Source organism: Pundamilia nyererei, unplaced genomic scaffold (assembly GCF_000239375.1).
Source record: "Pundamilia nyererei isolate P.nyererei 1_Seehausen unplaced genomic scaffold, PunNye1.0 scaffold00113, whole genome shotgun sequence".
Lineage (NCBI taxonomy): Eukaryota > Metazoa > Chordata > Actinopteri > Cichliformes > Cichlidae > Pundamilia > Pundamilia nyererei.
Window position 1 is genome coordinate 1,095,200 of NW_005187514.1, and position 27,537 is coordinate 1,122,736.

Below are 27,537 nucleotides of genomic sequence, written 5' to 3' on the forward strand. Positions count from 1 at the left end.
ATATTTCAATTGGATACATAATGTTCAGAGGGATGAACCCAGACTTCTTTTGTTTGAGGGTTGTTATTTTTTTTGCTCACTATTATACCTTTCCATAATTTAATTTCACACCTTATAGTATCTACATTCCACGTTATAAGCTTAGGGTACTGGCTCTATTACTTAGTTGCTTTTACTTAAGCACATTCACATTGTGCTTCTATATACTGTGACAGTTGCTGTCTGCTTTATGTTGCAGATTTAGATCTTACATACAAAAAATAAGCCTGCGAATTAATGCACTGCCTTACTATAATGTATACTAACTGGCCATATTATTAGGTACACTTTGCTAACATTGGGTTGGACCCCCTTTTGCCTTCAGAACTGCAGAAATTCTTCAAAGTATAGCTTCAACAAGGTGCTAGAAACATTCCTCAGAGATTTTGGACCATAATGATATGATGGCATCATGCAATTACTGCAGGAACCACAGCTTTGGTGTGAATCTCCCATTCCACCACATTCCAAAGGTGGATTGACATCTGGTGACTGCTGAGGCCATTTGAGTACAGGGAACTCATTGTCATGTTCAAGAAACCAATTTGACATGAGATGTGCTTTGTGAAGTTATCCTGCTGAAAGCAGCTATCAGAAAATGGGTACATTGTGGTGATAAAGGGATGGACACAATCTGCAACAATACTCAACAGTTGATACAAGGCAGAATGTTTAGCTTGTTTACAAAATCTAGACTCTACCATCTACAATTCACAGCAGAAACTGAGACTCATCTGACCAGGCAACAGTTTACAATCTTTTGTCACTGAATTTTGGTGAGTCTTAGCTCACATGAGTTATACTTGTGGTCTTCTGTTGCTGTACTCCACCTGCTTCAAGGATAATTGTGCATTCAGACATGCTTTTCTGTATACCTTGGTTGTAACAAGTAGTTATTGGAGTTGCTGTTTCCTTCCTCTTATCTTCAGACAGTCTGGCCATTCTCCTCTGACCTTTGGCACAAGGCATTTCTACTTAGAATGGTTGATTTACAGACCATTTTCTGTAAACCGTAGAGATGTTTGTGTGGGCAAATCGCAGTTGCCCAGCAGGTTTTGCAGGAGGCAGACCAGATCGACTACTACAAACAACAAACTTCAGTCACCTTTCTTCCCTATTCTGATGGACAGTTTAATCTTCAGGATGCACCTGCATGCCTAAATTGCAGGTGTGTCTGACAAAGTGGCCGGTAAGTTGAATGCTTTTTAGAGGTTTTTAGAAGTATAAAGAAAAAAAATGACTGATATTTTTTTTGATCTCCTTCTACTTTGTAAATAATCCGAGGGGAATGAATGGGAAACCACTGCTTTAAGAGACAATGTAACAACTTCCATCCACCCATCATCTGTCTCGACAGCAGCTTTCTTTGGGGCGCGAGACAGACACTAGCTTATGTTCACATCCACACCTATGGCCAATTTAGAACATACATATATGTGGATGGTGATGTAAACAGGGGTACCCAGAATGAGGGACAGAGAGCACGTACAAATTTATCCTGATAAATTTGAATTTAAACACACAGCCTTTTTGCTCTGAGGTGCTAACTCAGAGCGTAATAATAATTATTTCATATATCATTATATCATTATATAAAAATATCTCTTTTGGTCAGATTTTTCAAACTTGATTTCCAGAGTCAAATGTTTAGTCTTAAACATAAGAACAACTGAAGAACTAAAAGGGTTGAATTATTCACATATCTTTATTAGTTCTGCTGAATTTAACAAAGAGGTGGGTTTTAATCAAGCCAGAGCAGTACTAGTAACATAAATGCAAACAATAAATTGGAAATATGTATAAAATCGGTGGCATTTTGTTCTCTAAACAATGCAATACTGTAACTACATTTATCACCTACATCAAAAAGGAACATCATTTTTGGACAGGGTTGCTATGATTGCACCATCATGGTAGGCCGATAGGCTATCTACACAGTTAAAAAACAAACAAAAACAAAAACCACATAAAGGAAAGCTCAAATGGCACATATTTTTTTCTCTGTCAGTTCACCATAATATAATAACAGTAATAAAGATGATAATACTATATAATACCTTAGAGATAAGTTAATATTCTTGAGCAACATCTTTGTATGCTGGCATAAACAACACATATAAAAGCCATGATATTCACATCTGAGTCTACTGTACATCATAACTTGTGTGTAGGAAACTACATAGTGCAGTTAGCCGGAATTCTCCCTTTAAAGGGGCAGACTCTCCACTCGTCTGATTTTTTTTCACTTCCTTATCCCCTGCTTTATCGAAACCAAATATACAGAAGAAAGTAAGACTTTCCAGCATAAACACACCTCCTCAGTTTGAAATGTAAGTCTCACAAGCTTTGATGTACATGTTACTGTAGAGAAAATCCCCCTTTGCTTATATTATATCTTCACTTGCTCTATTGCCACTAGTCCCTCTATCCTCAATCTCATAAGCTGAAGCCTTTCATATGTTTACACACACATGCACGCACTCGCTCGCACACGCTCTCGCTTTCTCTCGTACACAAAAATGTACAATCTATAACTATTATAAGTATTTCTTTCTAGATTATCATACATTCTATAAAATTTTTAACTTTGGGGATAAGTACTGCTTTGACAGATGTCTTGGCTGTGAATGACACAATTATCATAATAACCAAATTCAAATTGTGTGCTTCCATTCACATCATCTGCTAGCGGAGCGGTGAAAGCTCTCCAGTGACCCCTGGTGTTCATTGTTAGTCACCGCAGGAATACTGGAGCGAAGGTGAACCACGTTCTCCTGTGTCCTGAAACCTGTTCTGCCTGCATTTGGGGCTGATTATCTGCTAAACATATCTATTTAAATTCAATTTGTAGAAAATATAAACTCTGTTGGTCTTAATAATGTGTTTAAAAGGGCCACGTGTGTTGGACCCTGTGCATGAAATGACTCGAAATAAACTGAATCAGTCTGCGAGACCGCTGACGTTACTAACTGCTGGGATTACAAATTAAATAGTCCAGCCACACTTCTGTTTGACTGGTTTGCTGATAATTAATGTCGCGATTAAAGCGCTGAAATCATCACACTTGATTTTTCCCCCCCACCACTAACTGTTCCCAGCATACACATGCTGGAAAGACTGGAGTAAGGCGCTCTCTGGCCAAAAATGTTAACATCACACACTCTGACCACTAATTCTACTTTTACATAACCAGTGACACAGACTTACAATGAATAAATACCACATTATATTCCTGTTGATCGTTTCTGACAATATCCCTGATTGTCTTGGTCCTTTTCTAGCACTGGCATTAAATGACTCGTGTTTTAGCGCTGTAATCTAAACACCGTCATTTAATATTTTGTTTTGCTGCCATCCGTTAGCGTGGCACACTTTTCATGAACACTGATTATGTTGGATGCTGCAATTAGCAACTAGTGATAGAAAGGCTGCTTAGGAGCTTGAAAATATCATCGATAATGATTCGTGTTGTTAAGATCCTGTTGAGATGACTTTGTTCTTGTTGCATTTTAACAGTCGGCTCCTGTTGCTGCTTTGTGTCTATGGTTGCTTTGAAAAGTATGTCAGACTGTACTGGTTTATTCTATTGTAGACTGAATTGTTTTTCTACTGTATGCTGAAGTGGCTTTGTGTGAGAGGCCTTGGTCACTGTGAATGGTGCGAAATGGAGAATTTCCTCCATGGAGGTGTCTCTATATCTCAGTTGACTCGATCCTCTCCAGGCGTGAGGGTCCTGCCCAGGGAGGCGCAAGCTGGTGGAGGGAAGGAGGGCCCTTTTGGTCTTCACAAGGTGGAGAGAGGGTGAGGGCGATAGGGCCAGAGAGAGAGGGCAGAGGCTGAGGAGACAGAGGTGAGAGAGCTGGTGGCGGCGGAGGTGGAGAATTAGAGGAGGTGGGGGAAGTAGTTGTGATAGTGGTAACAGTGGTGGTGGTGGTGGTTGTGGTTTGTTTAGCTCCCAGCTGGCTCATACGTTTTTCCAAGGCCTGGTTCTTCTGCAGTGTTTCCACATAGCTGAGCTGCAGCTGTGCCTGGTATTTCAAAACCCGCTCCTTCTCGTCCTGCCAGGTGTGGCGCTCCTGGTCGAAGTTGAGGGCCTGACGTTCCCGTTGCTGTCGCTCCAGCCGTAATGCAGCCTGCAACTGCTCTAGCTGCCTACGCAGCTCCCCCGCTTCATCCCAGTGACCCTCCTGGACCCTTTGTGGCTGATGACCATCCTGGCAGAGTTGGGACTCGTGACGTAGCTGGGCCTCTTGACGCATTTGAGCCTCATGGCGAAGTTGGGCCTCCTGACGGAGCTGCGCTTCTTGACGCAGCTGCGCTTCTTGGCGTAGTTGGACCTCTTGACGGATCTGGGCTTCATGACGCAGGTGAGCCTCTTGGCGCAGCTGTGCCTCCTGGCGGAGTTGGGCCTCTGGTCGGATTTGGGCATCCTGACGCATCTGAAGGTCCTGTGGAACGTGCGGGTCTTGCCGTTGCTGCACGTCACGCCACTGAGCTTCTTCGCGTTGTTGCCTCTCTTGTCTCTGAGCTTCCTGCCTTTGGGCTTTGGCTTCATCACTCTGAAGGCTTAGCAGGGTGTCAGACGTGGGGGTGAGGGAGTTTGTTGAGGGCTCATTTGGGTTTCGTGGGCAGTGGACACCTCCCCATGGAGGCAGCAGCCCTGCAGCAGCCAAGTTAGGGCTCACAACAACTTCTGCCCCTCTGCTCACTTCACTCAGAGCCCGTTTTAAACTTAGCACCTCCGCTTCAAATACACCCAGCTTCTCTCTAAGGATGGTTACCTGCAGAAAGGAAAAGGTAACAGCTATTATAGGAAACCTTATTTGAACTCAATCTATGTGTGCTTTAGCATAGGACACATGTATATGTTTTATTTCAAAAGAATGTAAACACGCCTCCTTAACTAAAAAATAACCAAGGTACACAGACATTTTACTCTATGTGTGTAAGCTGATTACGAGCTCATTCAGCACAAAAGGAAAAAAATGTTGCAGCTGTTATATATAATGTTGCCCAATCCCCAATTTGTCCTAGTCTCCTTGCCAAGTTTTTGAAATCCCTCCAAAGGATTTTGAGGATTAAACACACAACAATCTAGATTTGGTGGTAAACATCCCAATCCGGCAATCTCACTTGTTGTAAATTGTTTCCCGACTGCTTCGGAGTGCGAGCGGCACCGTGTTGCACTTTTTGTGGACCCTGAAGCAGCCAGCTGTCTCCACCAAATGCAAAATCTGGGCTTCGATTGTTTCGATTGTCTTAATTTTCAACCTGCACCAAACAAGTGGGCCACGGGTCATGAGATAATGTTTTATTATTATTTTACAGTAACATAGAAAGCTCATGCTGGCATCACATAATGATGGCAGTAAATCTAAAGAATGGGAAGTATGTTATCAAAGGCCTGGATAATGATCTTTAGGCCTGTAATTATGACATTTTGCTTATTGTTTATATATGTGTTTATATTTATATAGAGAATGCAATACATATGAATTAAAATGAACACTTAAATTTATCTTGTAAATATATTTAGCCGCATAGACAAACTTTCATCTGTAGTTTGATATCTTGTCTGAGATTAAGTGAATCTTGATTCAGTAATCTTGAATCTTGATTACATTTATGTGCATAAAATTCTGAATATCCATCTGTGCTGTTTGGTGTCTGTTGATTCAGAGCTTCAGCAGGTACACTGAACCAGTGTTGGACTCATTAATTCAATTACAAACCCTTACGAACATATTGCAACTAATATATTAAATATGACTGTGCTGAATTTTTTATACAGGGGAAGCTATGGCATATTTTATGAGACCAATTCAGTTTAATCAGCTACTATTATTTTTTATGTAATATATTAATGAATGATTGATTTATATATTTATATACTCTGGTGACAGTGGCAGAGAAAAGGACATTAAAGAAACTGCTGGACATTATGGACAATGCTGGGCATCCTCTGCACACGGTCGTAAACAATCAGAGGAGCCTATTCAGCGACAGGTTGCTTCTCCAGAAAGTCAAAAAGCAACAGACTTAAAAACTCCTTTGTCACACAGTCAGACTGTTTAACTCCTCACTGGAGGGGTAACAGGGGGACAAAGGAGGGCAGGAACATCTCAGCTGTAGTGTTTTTTTACACTGTGCAATTTTTGCAATATTTTTTTCTTATATTCGACTTGATGGTAATGTAGCTTGCCATCACCAGTGTGTGAATGTGTGTGTGAATGGGTGGATGACTGAATGTAGTGTAAAGCACTTTGGGGTCCGTAGGGACTAAGTAAAGCGCTATACAAATACAGGCCATTTACCATTTGCAATAATCACTGTGCAATATATTCACTCAAATGTGCAATCCTATTTATCCATATTATATATTCTGTATTTATATATGTATATATGGTATATTTATGCTTATATCCTTACTCTCATTCCCCTTATTGTATCTGTAACATGCAACTTCTGTCGGTGCTGTGCTACTGGAAACTGAATTTCCTGGAGGAACCCACCCAAGGGATTAATAAAGTTTCATCTAATCTAATCTAATATAAAGTATTCATATGATTTTGCTTTCTGTTATTTGTAATCGTTATTGTTTAGTCCTCAGGTGTGACTGAAAACCTACCTCAGACAGAGTCCTCCTCAGCTCTCCCTCACACTTCTCCAGCTCCACACTCTTGCTGCTGTAGGAGTCCTTCAGGCCCAGCATGACCTCCTCCCGTTCCCTCAGCTGGGCATTGAGCTCCTTTAGCTGGCCTCTCAGGGCCACCATCTCTCCAGCTCGCTGGGTCACTTCAGCCTGACTTTCCCTCAGCTGCTGCTTCAGCAAGGAGATCTCTCCTGCTTTCTGGCACACCTGCCACAGGAAGGTTAGACAGTGAGAGGTATTTTGTAAATGTGCTCCCTATCTCATTTCATACAGACAGATTGCATACATGCAAAACTTCAATTAAAAAAAAGAAAAAGACATCCCGCATTTGATTTTCTGTGTAAACATTTATTTTAACTAATACAAGAAAGTGCTGTGGTCCAATTTTCTAACTTTAATGACTTTTGGTTTTTGATGTAGTCCTGCTAACCGACAAACAAATATAAACAGAACTTAAAACACCTCTGCATCAGCACTTGCATTGCAAAATAGCATCGCCAAAAATACTGAAACCTTTAACCTAACAGAGTGTACTGCACCCTTTTGAGATTAACTGTCCAATCAAATGCTTTCTGTGGCACTTAATGGGCGTTCCATACTTACTATCTGATGGTTTGACTGTCTGAGAAAACTGCTCTGAAGTTCAGCTGTACCTTCTCCAAACTGTAACTTTACACTGTTTTCCATAAAGATCAAGACTCATACCAGGTCTCTGGAGAGCAGCACTGTTTGATGAAGCCATGATCTGTGATTGACAACTCTGATTTCGTGTTCATCAAGACACCTCATCACACAACTTATAAATCAGCATAGTGGGGACTTTTACAGCTAATGTGACTTAATCCAAGGACCTTAATTTGTCTTAGCTGTCCAAAAGGTATTCCTTTTAAATTATTGAGACTGGTCAAAATGCCTTTTGGTAAACTTTCACTGATAAAAATGTTGTATTCAGGCTGCGATATGCCTTTATCTTGGTGCTCAGTTACTATTATATGAAGGTTTCCTTGGTTCTTTTGCAACAGGTTGAACCATTTTTCATTTCAGTTTGGGGACAAAATATTTGTGACCTTCATACTTTGAACATATTTGGCGACAGTTTTCTTTCTTATCACCTCACCCAGTAGTTTAAAAAAATAATTTGATAAGTCAATATTCTATGTAGATCACTTAAGTAGATTTTCACAGAATAAGCAATAATCCCTCTTTTAAAATCAAACACAAGGCGTCAACATGTGCTTTTCCTTCAGAAAAAAGTCTTATTTTTTAAATAAAGAATCACAACCTGTTTGACCACTTTTAAAATTACACAGCAAAGTTAATTTCCCACGCACATGCACATATTCTGAGTACTCATCAATCCCAACATCTCGACATGTCCTCGCATCTCACCTCCCATTTGGTCTCCTCCAGACGAGGCAAGATGTCAGCCTGCTCCTTCCTGTAATCCAAACATTTTCTCTCCAGCTCCTCTCTCTGGGCCAACAGAGCCGCCATCTCCTCCTGGAGCCTCCTTTTGTCCTGGGACAGACGGGTTATCTGGGCCTGCAGGGCAGTCTGGGAACGCTGAGCACGACGGGTAACCTGCAGATGAAAATGCAAGCTTTGAACATATCTACACTTGGAAGACCCAGTGTATGATTAGACAAGTTAATAACATACGCTGATACATTAAGCTATGAAAGTTTAGAACATGTATAGTGTTTAAATGCTTTTTATAATATACTGGATTTTAGCTATATTTTCTTATTTCTTGAGTGCCATATTAACCATTTAAAAGCTTACATCTACTTCACATGTAGCTTTTCTAAAGGTTTTTAAACTGTAATAGAAATTCTTTTATAACCATCACTTGAACCTATCCTAATACATTTTCATATAATGCAATTTCTGTAGTCTTACTAATCTGACAGAGAATTTCTTTAATAAACTTTCCATCATTTTCGTTTGGAGTAAAGAAAACAAAGTGCAAATGCACCTTAACATTATTTTGCATGAAAGTTTGCAATGAAGTCACCTGCTGCAGACGTGAGGCATAGTTTTGTCTCAGCTCATCCATCTGTCGCTCCCAGACACGTTGCTTCTCCTCAAACACCTGAATGATCGCTGCCTCACTTTGGTCCAGGTTTCTGCGCATATGCTGCACCTGATGAAAGGAAAGCAGCATATGGAAGTGGAAACTCTATCAGACTGTAGGAAGGCAGTAAACTTTATGTGTGAGGAATGTAGTATTTGTAAAATGTGACAGATTTAATTCTCAGGTGTTTAAAGCAAATCCAAATCTTAATCTTTACAATTTTCACCTATGTGGCCGTGTTCACATTGTTGCATCAATTATATCACATTATTTATAGGGTAAATAATAATAATAATAATTATTAACAGTTTGGGAATGATACAGTTTAGTTTCATCCAAATACAATGGGCCAACTAAGTCACATTTGATTAAAGCAAAGGAATGATCTCACGTTTTTTCTCTATGTTTTTAATTACAATGTTCTGTGTGCAAAAATTGAAATGTCATTAATCTCAAATGTACTGGTGTGGTAGCCCTTTTGGAAAAGAAATCTGAGAATGTAAATCAAAACAAACTCATGTCTCATGAACTCTTTAAATGCTAACATGTGTCAGATATTTTTGAGCGGGCTCTGACCTCTTGCTCTTTCTCCCACAAGCGATCCTCGAGGTCCTGGATGATGTCATCCGAGGAGGGAGAGGGGCGTAGAGGTGCTGGAGCGTCACTCAGGTGGCTCAGCCTCTGATAGGACGAAGAGCTCTTTCCTGAGGAGGACCGGCCGCTGTCTGAGGCGCTGATCCCATTCTGAAGGTGAGAAACACATCACGGTACATCAAATATGATAAGAGCAGGGCCCATTTAGTCTTAGACAAAGCAAGCATGGATGATGGCTGCACCTGGTAGCCAGGCTTCTCCAGCTTCTCTAGGCCTGCAGCGGCTCCAACCATGCCCAATCTGTTGATGTGGCTGGTAGAAGCACTGAGAGGCCCCAGGACTGCTGGGGGTCCACAACCAGACCCTGAGCCCGTGTAGGTGGGCAGACTGGTCAGGGAGTTTCTCCCTGAATCGGACATGCCTCCCTGAACCACTTCATTACCAGTTCCCCCTCCATCACTTCTGCTAACCCTCACTGGGCTGTCCTGATCAAGGAGCAGGGCTTCTGGGACCTCTCCTGACTCACCTCCTCCTCCATCCCTGCCTCTCCTGCCTACTCTGCCCTCGCTGAACCCTTCACTCCTTCCCTCATGCTTTCCCTCATTTCCAGCCCCTCCTGCCTGGCCTACCAGATTCTGCATGGAGTGGAAGCTCTTGGGCACCACTGGCTTGAATGCAGAAGGACGCACAAGGCCTGAGTTGTTCTGCATTGCCTGTGAAAGACAAGAAGAGGGACAGAAGAATGACAGTCAAAAAAAATGTGAGCCATATGAGCTACAGTTTACAGACAAAAGTAAAACAAAGTACAAATTTCAGCAATAAAATGATGATATTATGTATTTGAATGCTGAACCTGATATTATGTAAAGTTTTATGTATTTAAAACCACTTAAAACAATAGTTTTTGAATTTATTTCTTCCTACTAATACTCATTTTTCACGTGGCATGCATTATATTCCTCAAGTATATGTTTTTGATGGTTACTATAACTATCTGTTTTTACAGATCTCCATCCATCCATCATCTTCCGCTTATCCGGGACCAGGTCATGGGGGCAGCAGCCTAAGCAGATCTCACGAAAAACACGAGATCATTTTACAGAGCTCATGCTTTTTAAAAGTTATTGCGTGTGAACGTTAATATACAGCTTCAATAATCTTTGACATCCAAATAAAGTTGCCATCTTTTTAAAAAAAAATTGCTTTGTGTTAGTAGCTCTCCACAAAAACCTCAGCAAAGAAACAGTTTGTGGAAAGATGGTGCTTTATTCTGAAGATTTTGGAAAACAACATAGAAAAGATGAACTGTTTACACTGTTTCTTAATAAAATAATGAGGAAAAAAAGGAAGTTTAAGTTAAAACATACTTGGAAAAAATGAAATCTAATGTTTTATAGTCTTAATATAAGAGTATCATGTAAATCAGTGGTGTTTAAAACTTTCTCCTCAGAGTGATTCATTGCAATAATTTACATTCGGCTATCAATTTAAAGCTGTGTGAAATGCACAAATGTTCTGGGGGGAAAAGCTCCAGAAGAGTCACAAAAATAAATATAATTTCCCGTTCTTGCTAACTTGTAACCCAATAGATTTGTTTTGAATCCCTCTCTGAAGGTGCTGACCTGCTGTGTGTGAAGTACCTGTTCAAGTTTTCCTGACACAGGCATGATCTTGGGCGGGTTGTGGTTTGGAGGGTTGTGGTTATGGCCGGCTGGATTGTTCTCGCTGTCGGCTCTGACGGCTGCCATCTCTCTGTGCTGGTGTTGGCTCATCCCAACACTGCTCTTCTCACTGGCCCCTCGACCCACAATGTTCCCACAAACATCTAAACCTGCAGCCTGCATTTCCCTCTCTCGCTCTCTTTCCATCCTCTCGTTCTCCAGCCTCTCTCTTTCTCGCTCCCTCTCCCTCTCTCTCTCGCGCTCTCTCTCCCTTTCTATCTTCTCCCTTTCAATCCTCTCTCGTTCCCGCTCTCTGGCTCGCTCCCTCTCGCGTTCCCTCTCACGTTCCAGCCTCTCCCTCTCCACTCTTTCCCGCTCCCTCTCCCGGTTCCTCTCCCTCTCTCGTTCCCTCTCTAACCTCTCCCGGTCCCAGTCTCGGTCCCGGTCCCTGTCTCTCCCCCTCTCACGCTGCCTCTCCCACTCCCTCCTGCCCGCTCCGTTGCCACAGTCCAACTGGTTGTTGTTGGACGGGGCTGTCATGGTGCATTCAGTGTTGGTGGAGGAGGCTGTTTCGGTGGGTCGGTCAGTCCCGGTACAGGTCCCAGTCCCGATACTAACACTCCCTCGTTCATCGCTAGAGGCCGTCCCGTCTGATATAGTCGCCGGGGGGCGTGGCAGCCGCTCTGCGCTGCAGCTGCGATCAGCAGGGCAACGGCGAGAGAGAGGAGGTGCTCGGGGCAGGGTGGTCCTCGTGCCCACAGACTTCATGGCAAACTCCTGCTCTCCTGCCACCCCACTGCCAACACTGCCCATAGTGGGGGTCAAAGGTCAGGATTAGAGGTTAGGAGTCAGGATTGGGGAGGGTCACAGATACATTTGGAAGTAGTGTGGGTCATCACAACCTAATGCAGGTAGTGGGGGCACACACACTAGAGGAACACAGAAAAACGAAAGGAGTTATACAATATTGTAATTGCATAATGACTAGTTATACAATAACAACTGCAGAAGAGATTCCAGCCCACATACAGGGGCAGCGTGGTCCTCCCACCATGATAAAAATGAAAAGGGTCAGATAGATAAGTCTGGACAACTCTGTGCATAGTGAAGGAAAAAATAAAACATAAAAATAAGACTTTCTCCAGCTTGATGATGAAATCACAACACTAATCTCTGTAAACATGTTCTAAGTAAAAGTGAAAATTCTCAAACTAATTTCAGACTTTTTTGTTTATGTTCATAAGTTATAAGATATAGTGTGAACAGGTCACTTATACCAGTCCAATACAAAACACGGACTATGCAGATTTGGTGTCCATTAGCATCACTGAGCTGGAGGATGAGGGTATGTGTCTATTGTTTGTTTGTTTTGTTAGCTTGTTTGTTTTCCCTTTTTCTATGGTCACAAATCCAGGAATACAGTGCAAAACCCCCCCAGCCCTGCAACAATCACAGCCTCTTTTTTTGAGGAAAGCTCACAATTATTCTTTTTTGTTTGCTTTGCATCAGATAGATGTAGTTTCATTCCCTGATTTTTTCCCTTTGCTTCCTCCTCAGACATCACTCCTACACAATGTATAAAAATAATGGAACAATATTGCAACATAAAACAACATCTCACTTAACCCATTAAAAAAAACTATAAAAGAACTTGACATGTACATGTGATGATGTTTGTGGTCTATTATACTTTCCTGTCAGACCTCTTTCTAAGCAACTGTGATAGAAATGAAACACCAGGAATCACAGAAATCCAGATAGAGTGGGTTTAGGGTGGAGCTGTGTAGAAATACTGTAAACACTAATCACACATATAGATGGTAACCAGTGCATTGTATAGAAGGTTATTTTCTATAGTGGGCATCTGAGACAAATCGCAGCATCCAAACTGGGCTTATGTGGAATTCATTGGGTATAAAGCTAATGATGTTATGCTCAGTACATTTTGGAGCATGTAAACAGGAAAAGGACCTGTTGAGAACATTGAGAACATCTGTAGTGTGGCACAAACCAACACAAATATCACCACTTGTCAACTTATCTCCAACATCTTTATTTTGGAATCTCAACATCAAAACTGCTGCAAAAATGTTCTTATTGCAGGACTGTGTAAACTTTGCACAAAGTGTATTCCTGTTAATGTGGCCAGTTTATTAGGTACACCCAATTAAAGCAGTTGGATATCAGCTCTGGAATAACTTTGCATCATTGTAGAAGATGTAGTTTTTACTTCTGCGGACCTACATCACTATACTTAAGCCTGGTTTATCCACCGGGCAAACAGTGCAACAGCTCAGGCTGTTGAATATTTGATTAACAGCAAATTTATTTGCAATCATCCACCAATAATACACCTTAAATACTCCAAGGTAAATGTGTTTTTTTTTTCTTTTTTGCATGTTATGCAATTAGGACTCCAGTCTATCAGAGAGGCCTGTAAATACCCTTCCCATTTACTGTAGTCACAGTCAGTTTCTACTATTTCTACAATAAAAGAAGGGCGATGGTGTACAATTCAGCAGCAACACAAACTATAATGAAATTACCATAAAGTGGAATTGACATGTCTCTAAAACAGTTTTAAGAAAAGCACATATATGAAAGATGTTATTTTGAAGTGACCTGAACTGCACTGCAATGATTGTGGTTTCTATTCATTTTATGAGTCCCTTTCGGCAAAAGAAGACTACATGTCACACACATCTCTCAGTGGAAACCCTAATGCTAAACATAACAACATTACCATCTGAGTCCAACCTGGGACCATGGGTGAGTGCCACTTGAATCTCTTTGTGGCCTGTTAGCAGTTTACTTATTTTGTCTAGTACAGGCCAAAAATAAAATTCAACAACCCTGAAAACAAAACCAGCCACAAAACCGAACCAACATCTAAAACTGAATCTAAGAAAGCAGAATATATCACAAAACTGATATAACAGAGTGCATTCATTTTTTAGCTAGGTTTGCCAAATAAACAGGGAACTCTGAGGAGCATATACTCTGTAGAGAAGGATAAGAACACAGAAGCCTTGATATGGCCTACATAAGCTATGTTTATATGTGTATAATCTGCAGCCACCCACTACTCTGAATCGCAAAGTAGGATTCAGGATATTTTTACATCAACCAAAATCATACAGTAGAAAGATCGATCGATCGATAGATAGATAGATAGATAAGGGCGCAGTCAAGCAATGCACGTCCCTTTCTCAGGCCATTTACTAGAGGTTTACTTCCACTTGGGTGAATAGTAGTAGTAGTAAAATACACTGCCTATCTGTCTGCTGCTCTGCCTCATTCCCCTCCCCTCACGACTCCCTCTCTCCGTTTTCTCTGCATCCCTGGGCGGCAAGGGCGGCTTTAGCAGCATCCGCATCAAGCCCTGAATCGACTGCGCTCCCAAACAATTACTTGCTAGGCCTGTGCCAAAACACAAGCGCACGACCCTCGCTGGCTGGGAAAAATGAATCGAGATTAAAATGCAGATCGTCATTGACATTGACGACGTATCATGCAGTGGCTTTGATTTACCGATTGTAGCATCCTGGCGGTCCATCATCAAAGGCTACTCACTATTTTGCAGCTTGGCGGTTTTGTAAGATGGCAGCCCCAACAAACAATAATGTCAAAAGACAGAGACGTCAGTCCTGGTCGGTCGGGCTCTGAATTATTCCGCGTTGATGCCGTGGCTCGGTAATATTAAGGATGCTGTCTTCGACCGCTGTCAGCGTCGGATGCTGATGATGGAGTCGGTCGGTTGATACGCGCATCAGCTGAGAGACACACACCCACCTTTGGTCCCGCCCCTCCGGCTGCACGATACAAACGCCCCCTTTTGGCACTCATCCAGTGCTCTCCCCCGGGAAAAACCTATAGAGGTATTATATGCTGGACAGTTCCTCGGATGGATGGATGGATGGATGGATGGTAAATGTCAGCTTAATCTTCATAATCATAACGCATATGAAACAAAGGACACGTGATTTTTTTTTGGCAATGCAACATACTCAACACTGACACATCTTTCCCCATATATTTATATGTTACATATATAAGAAGCTGCCCTGTAGCCTGATGATGCAGAACAAAAGGATCATTCATTTGCGGGTTTGTCTCTGTCTGCTTCTTTTTGCTCTGTTTTGGTATCTACCAGTGTCTGAATCAAATATCTGATTCTCCAGCTTTTCCTTCTCTATGATCTCCAGCCAGTCACTATTTTCGTCTGTCTGCCTGGGATGCAGTGTATTAGATTGTGAAGAAACAGAGCAGTGAGCTGTAAATCAAAAGCAGTAATGTTTATTGTGGAAAATGTGCCTAGAACAAACTAGAACCAGAGATTTCAGATAAGAGTCATCTAAAATAAAACATACAGCCAAAATAATTGCCCTGGGCTACATCTTTTCACTTTTGTAATTTACAGACATACAGCAGGACTTGGGGCACCTTGGTGATGTGGCCCTGGGTTCAAATCCGGCCTGGGGTCTTGCTGTGTGGGGCTTTTTTCTTCCCATGTTTGTTTGAGTTCTCTGACTTTTTCCCAAAGTCCAAACACAGCCTCCTGAGAACCGGCTCATTCATGTATGTCCTCTGTAATGGACATTTGTTTTTGGCCTATATCTTTTGAATTATCTGAGTAACCCTAATAAGTCCTGATCTACTAAATAGAGGACATTCCTGGCCTTCTGTTGATATCTCATGCATTTGGGTGGCCTCTTTGAGCTCCAAAGAGGCAGGAACACACACACACACACACACACACACACACACACACACACACACACACACACAAAAGTTCAATGGGAAGATCCTTTTTTTCCTTCTCAGGAGGACAGGGTTAGGTTAAGTGATGTCTCTAAATGTGAATGTGAGTGTGAATGGATGTCTGTCTCTGTGTGTTGGTGACTTGTCCAGGGTCTACCCTACCTCTTGCAAGAGCAAGACTTCATGAAAAATAACAATAACACTAACCCAGTGAGACCAACTAGTAGCAATTTTATGCCCTATCTATCTCACGTGAATACCTTAAGTTGTTTCTTTTGCCTTGTACTCCACCCAGGAGACAACCAGGAGAGGTGAAAATTGCTAATGTATATTAGACATAAAATAGTTTTACTGAAACCACAGCAGTAGAGTTTGTGATTAAGATATTTTTCCTGATAGGTAGGATGGCCAGTCGTCCCGTGCTTCCTGTGCTTTCTACAAACTGACGATGAAAGATAATGCTAAAAAAATATGAACTAAACTCCATATAGAATCCAAAAACAATTCATTAATGCTGGTCATTCATGAACTAACAAATATCCAGTATAAGGTAATAAATCCCCAGATTTCTGTTACATCCTGAATGAAGTAACTGCAGACTTATTAGTATAATATTATCAGAATAATAGAATGAACCTGCCTGAAATTCTTCTAGTTTTGGATTATGCTTGTTTGCACATTAGCACAAAAGTTGCCACAGAATCATTTAGGCTGACATTTGCTTTTTATGTGTGGAGTTAAAAAAGAACATCCCTTTGTTTGGTTTTGACAAACTCCACCAGCAGTCTGCATGTGCATGCATATGAATTTTTTCATCTTAATTTTCTTAGTTTAGAAGTTTCACGTTTTTCTGTATTTTCACACAATGGTCAAAAACATTATGTTTTCTTGCTCATGCTTCTCCTTAAAGGTACAGATGTTTAGAAAAAGAGCCCCAGTGCTTCCTCTAGAGGATTGGAGGCACAAATCATACAGAGAGAATTCAAAACTCCAAAAAGTGGCCACTCTGTGTACCTGAAAGCAATTTGATTTTTTTTTCTTTTTTGCATGTTATGCCTTGACTTGTTGTGGCAGGTGAAGCTCCACTAAATAAATTCACCACATCCTTATTACGACTGGTTGCGTCTTTGTCTAAAATGCCTGCTGTGACCGACAAATAGGCGATAAGTTAATTTAATCAACAACTGCAAGCTTACCACACCACGTGTAGATGTGTGTACAGGTAGTAAATAATTAAGCAAGTATCTAAAGTAATTATCTAGTGAATTTAAGACACTTAGGTTAGTTGGCGCTACGGATACTTATAGTATAGTGTTGGCCTTTGATGTCATATGCTCACTTACCAATCTTACTCATGCAGGATAGTAGAATCTTACCTTGAAATGTCAAATCTCTAAAGAAAAACATCCAAGTGCTCTTGTATTTGCTTCATTTTCCATGAGGGGGCAGTAGTGTTTACTTTTTCACTTGCACTCAATCTCGCAGCTGCATTACAGCTGCAAGCTGAGAGCACCATGGCTTTCAACTGAGGCATGTTCTTCCTTTGGCCACCACGATGCGCTAATGTTTACTTAACTTAATTTTATGCATTTTATTTCTCTGCTGTCTCCCTTTACTTTTCCTTTGTTATACCGGTCACCTGACTCAAAAGAAGGCATTAATGTCAAACCCCAGAAAAAATAAAGACATTTTAATATCTTTGCAAACAAGAGGCAATAACCTGTGAGATACAAATGAACTTCCTTAGATTACTATTAACACATTAAAATGTAACTTTTAGCACTTTAACACTGCATTTTTAGGTTGTTAAAGAAGAAGAAGATACAGAGTCCACATTAGATTTTTAGAGGTCAAATTAAGAATTATATGCAGTTTTTTTTATCTGCTAATGTTGGGTTATGGTGCAATGATTAACACGTTAAAAAGGTTGTGGGTTTGAATCCACCAGACCAACTGGGGCCTTTCTTTGTGGAGTTCTCCTTCTCTGTCTTCATTCCACAATCCAAAGACATAGACTTTAGGTTAACTGATTTTAAATGGGCTATAGCTGTGAATATGTGGTGGCCTGTCCAGGGTATGTCGGCTCTCACTCCATTTTCTGCAAAACAGTAAATAAGCAGAAGAACATTGATATCACATGCTTCTTTCAAGATGGCAAAATATGCATTTTCTTCATGATCCCTGTTTATATCATAACAGAAATTTGTCAAGATGTCAGGCATCTACTTTAAAAACCAGAGTCCAGAATGGGTGAACCAAGTAAGTAGAGGGCTTCCTAAATTGATAGGGGATAAAAGAAAAATTAAAGAAACTGTCTCTTGTCCATCCAGGTGGTCTGTCTTCTGAACACTTCCGCTATCCTTGTGGTCACTTCAGCTCACTCTGGGAAACTCCTGCTGGAAATAAAGAGAGTTATACTTGGGCTTTGCTTATGAACAGCAGCTGTTTTACAGCTTCACAGTTGATCTGAGCATAAAAGAACAGCTGAGTGAAACAGGGAGGGAAAGCTGTGTTACTTTTCTGCTGTTTTGTGACAGTTTGGTGAATGAAAGCATGAGAGTGTATGTATACAGAGACCTTAACTGGATATTCAAGTTTTATGATCTGACTTTCTTTGAGGGGGCCCTCAGCAGGTGGATGCCTCCCACCTCACAGTGTGTAAGTGACAGTTTTCCTGCTCTGTTGCATCATAACATGCAGTTAGAGAGAGACAGAGCGCAGGAAAGGAACAGCATGATAGAGAAAGCACCAGAACAGAGTAGAGGCAGTGAGATAGAGCAACTCTGTTCCTGTCAAGCTTCTCGCAGCTGTTCAACGTCACAACTGACTCCTGACAGACAGCCACAACTGAAGGACGAAAATAACCCTCAAGGAGAGGGCGTCTACCAACACTCAACATCAGGGGTCAGGGGATTTCTGCCAGTGTAAAGCAAAAAAATGTGACAAATTGTAAAAGCTGAAGACATCTCACAGATGACAACCAGCTTCAGTTGTGTTACTTTCGCACAAAGATAACTGGTTTTATTGACAAGCCTGCCCACTGAAGACTTTTAATTTCCCACTTAACTAAAGAGACAAAACGCCAACCAACCCGTCTTCTGCATCTGTTGGTACAGTTCAAGAGGTGCTCGGCTATTTTGGTAACTTGGGTGAGGAATGTACAGTCACTGAAGAACACAGGCACAGATTGGAGGTCCTACACTAAGTCTTCTCTCATCCACTCAGACCATCATCCATTCACCAGAGTCTCAGAATCCGGCGCACCTACAATGGAGACCGTGGCAATATTTGACTCGCCTGGGAAGGGGAGAGGGTTAAAGGCAACAAAGGAGTTTTGGGCAGGAGATGTAATTTTTTCCGAGGCCAGTATTGCAGCTGTTGTCTTTGACAGGTAAGGTGAGGATGTAAGTTGTGGGTGTGGATGGTCATTGATAGGGGATGCCTTCAAATGCAGTCTTTATGGGATATTTGAACATGTGAATAATGGATTTTCTGGCCTTTTGTTAGTCTGTAATTAGAAATTAACCAGAGCACGTTGTGTTTTTATATTTTGGAAAGCTATACTGCTGATTTTTACTTATTTTAGTGGAATAAAAGCAGTTTCCTTAGAGTATGGTGCCTTGCCACTTGTAGCGACTCAGCCTTATCAAGCAAACCCTAATAACATTAACTATGTGGAAGAATCTGAAGAAAAGTCCACATTTACACAATGTCTTGTTTTCAGTGTTGTTTGTGGTGGACTGTGTGACAGTTGTAGTCAGAGGTTTCTGCTTCTGTATCATAGACTTAATAGCAAAACAAATTTTTGCTTTATTACCCATCATTAGCCTACATTATAATTTCAAAATATTACATTTTAATGTTTCTAAAAGCCTCTAAACAAGAATTTAAGTGCACAGTACTTTTAAAATTGTGCTTCTAACACACAATGCCAAACTTGACTGCCTTAATATCAGTTCTTCTCTATTTTAGAAGTGCAGATTATCCTAGTATTAATTTCCATACAAGCAATCATTATGAGTTTTATAACAGTTAACTAAATGGGTCAAAATAATCTCCGGTCAAAGTCCACTTGTATTAGTGTTTTTAGTACTTCTTCAACTCACTGATGAAAGCTGTGAACACTGATTATTATTGGTGCAATTTTAGTTAAACATGACAGAGTGAACTATCAAAGCAGGTGCAAGTGCTGCTCTTTAAATGATAACTGAGTGTCGTATGCGTGTGCTACAGATTTTAAATTATGACGCCTATCCTTGTTTTCTTTCTTCTCTTCCTCTGCAGTCTAGCAGAGCGTATTTGCCACAGCTGTTTCCGAAGACAAGAGAAGCTGCAGCGGTGCGGCCAGTGTAAATTTGCACATTATTGTGACCGAACCTGCCAGCGGGCAGGCTGGGCAGAGCACAAGCTAGAATGCAGCGCCATCAAAGCTTATGGCAAAGTACCAAATGAGAACATCCGGTAAGTGGATGGAAAGGGAAATAAGTGCTATAAAAAAGACTGGTTAGTCTTTATTACTTACTATAGGACAACAAATGTGTAATTTAAATAGGCACTTGTATGCTATAAAGCAGTAAATGTTAATACACTTCAAAAGTAATTTAAAGATAATGTGGATTTGACTTTACATGTCCATTTCTCCATTGCTCATTTGTGTGGTCAGTGTGGTGGCCCGCATTATGTGGCGCCTCGACAAGGAGGGGAGCACGGTGTCTGACATGCAGCTGACCACGCTGGACGAGCTGGAGGACCACATTGCCGACATGCCAGAGGACGACTTGAAGGAGCTGAAAGTGGACATTCACAACTTCCTGGACTACTGGCCCCATAACAGCAAACAGCACACAATTGATGATATCTCACACATATTTGGAGTGGTGCGTTTAAATGACTAAAACATATATTTGTTAGTTTTTTTTAAAGTAAAGTCTTTAGTAGGAAAACCTGATTCATAAATAAGACAGTTTACCTGAGACAACACTGTTTCTGCACTTAATGCCTTGATTCACAGCTGCCATGCAGCCTTAAATATTTACATTTGTTTTATTTACCTGTAGCAGTCTTAAATGGACAACATGTATGCATGTTCACATCAAAGATTGCCTTTTTTTCCAGATCAACTGTAACGGCTTCAGTGTGAGTGACCAGAGGGGTCTCCAGGCAGTAGGAGTTGGTCTTTTCCCCAACTTGTGTCTAGTGAACCATGACTGCTGGCCCAACTGCACCGTAATCCTCAACCACGGCAAGTAAGTTAACAAAAAATACTCTTCATGACAACTCATTGTTATCTACAGCTCCAAATTCCTCAAAATTGATTAAAAAGTGAAAAATACTTAACGTTTTCAGAGCTTCTGTGCACGTTTATGTGCTGTTACGTGTGAATGTGTGTGTGTCGGGTGTCACTTGGTGTAAAACTGCTTCCTGTTTGTCTTTCAGTCAATCGGCTGTGAATACTATGTTTCATTCTCAACGGAGGTGCGTTGCCTCATCCTGAGCCTTTGAAGTTTATTATTAGAGCACCCTTTAGACTCTGTCATTAAACAAATCATTACACTTAACAATCTGTTGTAAAAAAATTTTTTTATCAGCGAGCAGTGTTCTGTGGTGAGCACTGCATGTTTGATGTGACTCGAATATCACCTCAATACATGTTCACATGTGCTACTTGAATGCTCTAACCCTTTAAATGTCTTGTTTAGTGTAACAAAAGGCTGCTAACTTTTTCTTATCTCATATTTCTTCGCCTGAAAAAACCTTTGTCCTGTCCACACAAAGTTTTATTTGAATGCAGCTGGTGTGTCACTTTGTGCGTCTGTCCGTCACACCAACACAGATTGCCGTGTGTGAGTGTAGTAGTAGCTTCTACCTTTTATACCACATTTCTCCTTATTGTTTCACCTTTAACTCAGCATAACACCAAAGTAAAATAAGACAAAAAGAGCATTTTCATATAAATACAACCTTTTTGTTAGATAAAACCGATTATTACCGTTTTGCATGTTATGCAAGGAGACTGAAATTGAAACTAACTTTACAACAAATTAAAGAAAATGAACCAGATATACGTGAAATGTTTTGCCACGTAAGTGCTGTGTGAAATAAACCGACACTCACTAATATCTCACTCAGTTGAAGGATCAGTCCTTCAACTGGACTGAAAGCCACGCTGTGGAACAGGATTTCACCATCGCAAACTCAATCACAAAGCATGTGTTTCCACATCTCTGCTCGTGTTTGACTGTGATTCTCATCCCCAGGATCGAGCTGCGTGCTTTGGGTAAGATTGCAGAAGGCGAGGAGCTGACAGTCGCCTATGTGGACTTCTTGAATCTGTCAGAGGAGCGACAGAGGCTGCTGAAAACACAATACTTCTTTGACTGCACGTGTGAGGACTGCAAGAACCGAATTAAAGATGACATGAAGATTGGGGGAAGGGAAGAGGACGGAGTCAAGGTTAGTATTCGCTTGTCTCCAGTTTAACCAAACACCCCCCACTGCGTTTAGAACTGATAAGAACAGGCGAGAAACATGAGAAGCAGTCACACAGAGACTATTTTAAGCAAAGATAAGTCTCAAGTGGATTCAGTCTTCTGTGCATTCAAACCTGCTTTTGAGAAACAGCTATTAGAAGAAATAACCAATTTCAACTTGATTTGCTGATTAATTTTAATTACTTACTTTCTTTTCTGTTTTATTTTTTAATAAAGTTTATATCCAGCTTTCAGTGCCAAATACACATAAATGTTTGTCACATCACTGAAAGTCTCAGAAGTGAGAGACACTGCTAGATGTAATCTGAATCTATGTACTGCTGTTGTAACACTAATGTGCTCTGTGTGCTTTTATAGACTATACACGGGTGTGTCACAAGTTATAAATAACTTACCAGTAGCTATCAGCACAAAAAAATGTTTAAGGAGTTTCTGTGTTTAACAGGATAAGTCTGAAAAACTGGCCACATCTATTTTGAAGCGCCAGATTGGCTACCTAATAATAATAATGTGGAAACGTAATTAAAATTGTAACAAAGTAAATCTTGTTTGTTGTAATCAAACATCCTGTGTGTGTCACCAGCAGGTCAAAGGTCCTTTTAGGGATAAAAATAACCAGACTTTCTGTTTTATAATTCTAGAAAGTCTTACCTGCAGTCTTACCTAAATAACTCTGAAACATTTTTTTTCCTCACATTTCTTTGTCACTTTTTAATACTTGACCCAAAATCTGTCCAATGTTTTAGCCTTCAGAGGAACAAGTGAAAGAGGCAACAGATTATTGCTTTCAGATGCTAGAGAAGATGGAAAAGGCTCGATTAAATGGTGACTACCATGAGGTATTGTATCAAATCACTTAAATGAAAAAAAAAAAAGTTTTTTTTGATACTGTGTAATCTTTCTTATTGCGGTTCGTCTCTTCAGGTTGTGAAAATCTGCAGGGAGTGCATTGAGAAGACAGAGCCGGTTCTGGCAGACACGCACATCTACCTGTTGAGGATGTGGAGCACAATGAGCGAGGTTCAAGCTTACCTGCAGTACTTTGATGATGCTGCAGATTACGCCCGGAAGATGGTGGAGGGATACATGTAAATGTGAAAATACAGAGGATTTTCCTGTTATACCCATGAGCATAATTTATCTAATGTTGATAGAAAGAACAGGTTGTCATCTTGAAAATGTTAAAAACACAACACAAATCGAGTCTCATCCCTTTAACAGGAAGCTGTACCACCCGAACAATGCTGCTCTTGGTATGGCTGCCATGAGAGCAGGAGTGACCCACTGGCAGGCTGGGCAGATTGAGGTTGCACATGGGATGATCTGCAAGGCCTACGCTATTCTCATGGTTACCCATGGTCCAACACATCCCATCACTAAGGACCTTGATGTAAGCTTCACCTTAAAATTATTCAAATTAGGTCTCCTTAAACTTTTTAATAGAAATAAAAATTTTCCTGGCCCACTGAGTGCTGATGTTTCTGTTCTGATTTCTTCACAGGCGATGCGCATTCAGACAGAGATGGAGCTGAGGATGTTCAAACAGAATGAGTATGTTTATCACAGTATGAGAGAGGCAGCTCTGAAGAACAAACCCATGACCATGATGCACGAGCCCAAGTCTGTGGAGGAGGGAATCAAAAATCTCTTCCACCGGAGGAAGTGATCACATGACAGCAACCAGGAGAGCCCCACCCTGTTGTTTACTGTTAACAGCTTTCAGAGTGTTGATGTTAGCCTAGCCATTTAGTCACATGACCATTTTCTGTATCACTTAGTTTTTCAGGGAAATATGTCTTTTCATTAAAAAAGATGTCTTGACATTGTGAGTTTGCTTTGAAGATGCAAAATCCAACCACAGGAGTGAATTATAAAGTAAAAAGCACTACTATCTCTGCCCTCATAAAACTTAAAAAAACAAAAACAAAACAGGCTTAAGTTAGTGCACCTGTACATCAAATAGACCCACATCCTTTGGTGTTTGCTGTGACACTACATAAGGTCAAAAGATAGAGTACAAGAAATGCAATGACAGTATGTCGCACTTTAACCCAGTGTAAAGTTTTACATTACCAGAAGATGTTGCTAGCTTAACGGATCTTTGACTGCACAGATAAAGATGCACACTGATGTTTTGATAGTTTTATTTTATAAAAATTAAAAAAAAAATCTAACTGTCTTGCAGATCCTGGGCTAATCACCAACGTAAGCTGGATGCCAAATTTGATATAAGGGCTTTAACTAAGTTCCTGTCTGTAAGCTGTAAATATTTACAGTGCAGCTTCAAAGTGCCTCAAAGTCTCCTAAATCTCCATTTTTGACAAAGCCAGACATTCTAGTGTTGTGCCAGCATTCAGCTAGATTCAAGCAAGGTCTTTGAGTATCCCGGGTTACATTCATCAAGTTATTTGTTACCACTCACTAGGAAGTAGACATCGTCAATGAAAGCATCTTTTATACTTAACTCTCCACAGCCTCCACATTTTGCAGGAAAGTCTGACAAAGTTGCAAAAATGTCACAATCGCATCAACTTTCACCTTTGCCCCAACAAATTAGAAATACACTTCAAGTCCATGTACTGTAAGCCTCATATATTACATAAGGCGTGGAAATTATTAGACAAATACTGCATTATCAATTAAATGAAATACGTTTTCTGCACAGGATACATCCTTTAAGCACAGTTTGTAAAGGTTTAAACTAATTTTTGACTGTTCTTGTCAATTTCAGGTTATTATGTTATTTTTTTTCCTTTGATTTTTCCACTTCACCTCTTGGTATTATGTATTCCCCACACTTTGTTTACCTTTTTCAACTGGGAACCTATTACTGTTACTATGTTACTGCTTATATTTGTTTAAATAAAGTTTAAAAAAAAAAACACAAGCAAGCAAAATTTCTGAAACCAAAGCCCCCAAATTAACTAGTTGGGAGTATTTTTTAAACCAGCTGAGGAACTGGAGCTTGTTCAGTGTAAACCCAAATGAAGCATTTAACAACAGCCTGCTGAACACATACAAGTCAAACCATGAGACAGTTGCTTTTTTTCACCCTCCTTTTATTATCATGTATAGAAAGTTACATGCGTTTGCTTGTCGTCTTGTGTACAATGTTCCCAAGAGTCAGTGTCTACAAGGAGAAGAACAAAATGCATTAAATACCAGCTAGTTAATCAACAAGGAAGACTTTAAAGAAAAGAAAGTCAGAAAAACTACTTACTGAAACGAGTGTGTTTGCATCCACCAGTTCCGTGACTGACACGATGTTCTTCAGGGTGGTCTTCAGCTTATTGCCTTCACGCTGAACCACCCCCTTCAACAAGCATGATAAATGAAGATTAGGCTCAGTGATCAACTATAACATTTAATGCAGACCAAATGTGTTATAAGTGTTTTAGTTGTCATAATTGTGTTTCCTGTAGAATTAAGTTAAGTATCTTGGCTTACCTTGACTTTCTCTCCAGTGGGCGACAGTAGTTCAGCCTCCTGTCCGATAGTGAAATTGCTGACAATGGCATTTGCGCCAGTTGTGAATGTCACTTTGAAGGTGTCACCATTCTCCTCGATCTCAGAGGTGCTCTTAAGATCTTTGATTTTCTGAATGATCTCATCAGACAAACCTGTGGCAGAAAGCAAAAAGTTTGGAAAGCATTGGTCAGATAAATTGTTATTTCAGTTCATTCAGTGCAGGAAGCTTATTAGTTTTGCACAACTCTTACCAACAGCCTTCATGAAAGGCTCGAAGTTCTCCTGAGACTCAAGCTGGTATTTTCCAGAGAAAGACATGTTGGCAGGCAGTGAAGGTAAAGAAAGAGGCGAGTATCTGCCTCCTTTATATTCTCAAGCTACAGCGGATCAATCTTTAACCTCAGGTGCCTGAAATTAAGGAAAGTCCCTACTTCACTACTTCCAGCTTGCTCGCAAAAGATGGGCGGGCAGAGAGATAAAAGACAAAAGTCTTCAGCATGCTGTGTTTATTTGTTTACTGCTTTGTTGCATGCTCTGTGCCCTTCTATGCATACCCATAGAAGGACACAGAGAACCAAAGGGGACTGACTGCAAAGTTAACCAAAACAAAATTGGATCAAAGGTGAACAGCCTATGAGATAACAGTCCCAACTGTTGCAACAGGGATATTGTGTCACCAGAGTTGCCACAAAAACACACACACACCATCATGTGGGGATCATTTGAATTTGCCAGAGATACTTTGGAGGATTATCTGAAAGATAAAGACTCTTGTGGGCTTTGTATATTTGTTTGCCAAACACAATGCCCTAATACGGTTCAAGATGTCTCATAAGGAAAAGTATTTGGAAAGTTTGAAATACTGTAATTTTACACACAAGACTTAATCAGGTCAGGGAAAACGACAGCACTTTATTTCTCTCTTCAAACTTTATTTCAACATGCAGATAACAGGATGACCACAACAAGTATTCACCCCTAATTTCATACATAAAAATAGGCTATATTGACAAAGGCACTCTACAGAAGTACTGCAGGGGAAAAGAGCAAAACCAGCATCATGACAACAAACATAAAAACACAACTATGTGAACTACAAGTCCCATTTAATCCCCACAGCTCGAGAGCTTGCAGTGAGACCTTGACGTCAAGAGCAGCTCATTGGTGGACTCGATGAGGAGAACTGTGGCCAGCCAAATGCAGGAGCCTGAGGATGATGTCACCGGGGTCGCTGCCATCGAACTGGCTGGTTTGTTCATCTCCTTCCTCCTCGATAAGGCAGGATTGATCTGTGGTGCAGCTCTCTGAGGCAGGGTTAAGAACAAATCAGAAGGAGTTATTACCAAAAATGGTCATCGTCTACACTTTATGATCTGTTGTTATCAGTCTTTGTGACCTGTATTCATGGACCCTTAAAGAGCAGGGTAGGGTAAATTAGGTAAATCATCATGACCAAAGTAGTATACTAAAGCATGCAGAGCTCTATTAGGAATAAGATTTATAATTCTTGCATTATTCCTTACATTATATAAAACAACAAAAAAACAACAATGATTACAACTTCAGGTTTGGATGAAAGTCATCATGTTTACACTAGAGAATCTGTGACTTCTGCAGGTTTAGCTATGCTGAACCTTGGACCGGAATAGAGACTGCACAATTTCATGAATCAATCAAGTGCTTGTACCTGATAACCCCCACTAAAGTTTTTCAATGTTATAGCACTTTATAATTGTACTTCACTACATTTTAGAGGAAAATTTATACTTTTTACTTCATGTTGTTTACTCTAGATAC

At 40.6% G+C, this 27,537-nt stretch overlaps 4 protein-coding genes across 5 annotated transcripts in view; 1 reads left to right on the plus strand and 3 right to left on the minus strand.

Annotated features, from left to right (window-relative positions):
• Nucleotides 1–1,725: 1,725 nt before the first annotated feature.
• lzts3b (leucine zipper, putative tumor suppressor family member 3b) lies at nt 1,726–14,792 on the minus strand. The gene is made up of 9 exons (XM_013913049.1): nt 14,552–14,792; nt 11,365–11,949; nt 11,000–11,262; nt 9,602–10,072; nt 9,342–9,509; nt 8,706–8,834; nt 8,081–8,272; nt 6,668–6,898; nt 1,726–4,820 (listed from the first exon to the last, which is right to left on the minus strand). Exons 2-9 carry the CDS (start codon nt 11,831–11,833, stop codon nt 3,732–3,734), a joined length of 3,012 nt encoding a protein of 1,003 aa, XP_013768503.1. The 5' UTR covers nt 11,834–11,949; nt 14,552–14,792; the 3' UTR covers nt 1,726–3,731.
• A 4,138-nt stretch (nt 14,793–18,930) lies between these two features.
• Nucleotides 18,931–24,093, plus strand: smyd1b (SET and MYND domain containing 1b). Of its 2 annotated transcripts, XM_005741737.1 has the most exons (10): nt 18,931–19,172; nt 20,066–20,242; nt 20,445–20,658; nt 20,897–21,027; nt 21,218–21,256; nt 22,039–22,234; nt 23,019–23,111; nt 23,197–23,360; nt 23,494–23,662; nt 23,774–24,093. In XM_005741737.1, exons 1-10 carry the CDS (start codon nt 19,051–19,053, stop codon nt 23,936–23,938), a joined length of 1,470 nt encoding a protein of 489 aa, XP_005741794.1. In that variant the 5' UTR covers nt 18,931–19,050; the 3' UTR covers nt 23,939–24,093. The 2 variants fall into 2 exon arrangements, with proteins under 2 accessions (XP_005741794.1, XP_005741796.1); XM_005741739.1 differs by lacking the exon at nt 21,218–21,256.
• Nucleotides 24,094–25,326: 1,233 nt separating this feature from the next.
• LOC102204311 (fatty acid-binding protein, liver-type) lies at nt 25,327–26,297 on the minus strand. Its single transcript, XM_005741736.1, has 4 exons — nt 25,992–26,297; nt 25,720–25,892; nt 25,493–25,585; nt 25,327–25,402 (listed from the first exon to the last, which is right to left on the minus strand). The coding sequence occupies exons 1-4, from the start codon at nt 26,056–26,058 to the stop codon at nt 25,352–25,354; spliced, it is 384 nt and encodes a 127-aa protein (XP_005741793.1). The 5' UTR covers nt 26,059–26,297; the 3' UTR covers nt 25,327–25,351.
• A 356-nt stretch (nt 26,298–26,653) lies between these two features.
• The window catches only part of LOC102197605 (isotocin-neurophysin IT 1), a 1,887-nt gene continuing 1,003 nt past the window's right edge, over nt 26,654–27,537 (minus strand). Inside the window, exon 3 of the mRNA XM_013913050.1 lies at nt 26,654–27,042. Coding sequence (XP_013768504.1) covers nt 26,899–27,042 — 144 coding nt within the window. The 3' untranslated portion in view covers nt 26,654–26,898. The remainder of the gene's footprint in view (nt 27,043–27,537) is intronic.